Source organism: Crocuta crocuta, unplaced genomic scaffold (genome assembly GCF_008692635.1).
Source record: "Crocuta crocuta isolate KB4526 unplaced genomic scaffold, BGI_CrCroc_1.0 scaffold528, whole genome shotgun sequence".
Taxonomy (NCBI): Eukaryota; Metazoa; Chordata; class Mammalia; order Carnivora; family Hyaenidae; genus Crocuta; species Crocuta crocuta.
In genome coordinates, this window is record NW_027530010.1 from 1,847,244 (window position 1) to 1,849,000 (window position 1,757).

At 67.7% G+C, this 1,757-nt stretch overlaps 2 protein-coding genes across 2 annotated transcripts in view; one reads left to right on the top strand and one right to left on the bottom strand.

The window, feature by feature from the left end:
- The window catches only part of RIT1 (Ras like without CAAX 1), a 245,244-nt gene that overhangs the window by 179,864 nt on the left and 63,623 nt on the right, over positions 1-1,757 (bottom strand). The window lies entirely within an intron of this gene.
- LMNA (lamin A/C) overlaps positions 1-1,757 on the top strand; it is a 15,871-nt gene that overhangs the window by 10,550 nt on the left and 3,564 nt on the right. The window contains exons 3-4 of the mRNA XM_077764165.1: positions 1,242-1,367; positions 1,591-1,753. Coding sequence (XP_077620291.1) covers positions 1,242-1,367; positions 1,591-1,753 — 289 coding nt within the window. The remainder of the gene's footprint in view (positions 1-1,241; positions 1,368-1,590; positions 1,754-1,757) is intronic.

Below are 1,757 nucleotides of genomic sequence, written 5' to 3' on the forward strand. Positions count from 1 at the left end.
GGCCCCCCCCGCCCACCCTTTCAGCCCACTCGCTCTCTGAGGCACCTGTCGGTCCCGTTACACGGACGGGGCTTCAGAGCCCGTCTCCTGCCCTGGCGCCACTTCACCTGTCCCCGCCTGGCCGCCTCCTGCCCGGGCCTCAGGCCCAGCGGGCGCACAGTCGTCCGCAGCTGGGCGCCTGGCCGTGAGAACGTGCGAGTCGGGCTCGGAGCCTCACGCGGGCATACAGCTTACGTTCATAAATACGATAAAATAGGCCGCAGACGTTTCCACTTAAGTCCGCGACGAACCCTGCCTGGCCCTGGGTCCCTCCTGGTCTGGCCGTCCTGTAAGAGAGCTGAGGTCTCTGGAAGGCAGAGCCGGCCTGAAGCCGGGCGTGGATGGTTAATCACGTGCAGGACGCCTGTTCCTGACGCCGGGCGTGTGTATTGTTGCGTTTCCTTCCAAAGCGCTTTGTTGTCTGTCCTGTGCTCTCGTCTCTCATCACAAGCTCGGCACAGAATCAGAGAAGCCAGCTTGCTCCCGGTTCTGCAGCCTCACTGCTCAGAGCCGGGCTAGGACCAGGGTCAGGGGCCAAGCTCTCTGGGCCCTGCCCTCTCCAAGGCCCCTCCGCCCAGTGCACCCAGCACACGGGGGACGCCAGCGGGCTGAGGGCTAAGCCTGGACTGGAACCTTCTCCAGGCATCTTGCTTGCAGGTGTGCCGGCCGGCAGGCCTCCCTGGCACCCCAATCTGGGAGAGGGGCTCTGCCACTCAAACTTCAGACATCTTTCTGTGGCGGAGAAGGGGGCATCTCTCCCCAGGCCAGCCCCTGCCTTCCTGCGCAGCCGCCCTCCCGTGTTGCCAGCCCCGGGCCCTGCATGGGCACCTGCCGGCTCCGGCGGCACTGACGAGGGCCCTGCAGCCCATGTGCCTCACCCCTCCGGGCCTTTACTCGGGCTCTGCTCCTGTGGGCACGGGTGTCCCCAGCCCGCCCCCGGCACATCCCATGAGCCTGTCCTGCTGGCCTCAGCCCCTTGGGGGCCTCCCCAGACCCCCCTGCGGCCCCAGGCACGCCGCACTTCCTCTGTACTCTGGACATGCGTCCTGTGGAGCACCTGCTGCGTGTGGGGCCTCCTTCCTTTTCTTAGCGCAGTACCTGCCCGGGGTGGCTCCGGCGAGTGACGGACCCCGTTCTCTCCATGATGGCTGAGGCTGTCCGTCCGCTGGGCCTGTCCCTCACCTCTGCCTCCTTCCTCCCAGCTCGAGGCCGCTCTGGGCGAGGCCAAGAAGCAACTCCAGGATGAGATGCTGCGACGGGTGGACGCAGAGAACAGGCTGCAGACCCTGAAGGAGGAGCTGGACTTCCAGAAGAACATCTACAGCGAGGTGGGGGCTGTGCCCCGTGCGCCGGAGGGGCAGGGCTGGGGGGCAGCAGTGGGCAGGGCTCGGCCGCCCAGGTGCCAGAGCGCGGGGTGCCGGCGCCCGGACCCCGGCTTACGGTGGGAGGCCAGGGGCCCCACTCACGGGTAGGCCGGGGCAGGGGGCCCGGGCCGCCTCCTCCCCCGAGGCGAGTTCTGATCTGGGTTCCGTGTCCCACCCGCCCGCGCAGGAGCTGAGAGAGACCAAGCGCCGCCACGAGACCCGGCTGGTGGAGATCGACAACGGCAAGCAGCGCGAGTTCGAGAGCCGGCTGGCGGACGCGCTGCAGGAGCTGCGGGCGCAGCACGAGGACCAGGTGGAGCAGTACAAGAAGGAGCTGGAGAAGACCTATTTTGC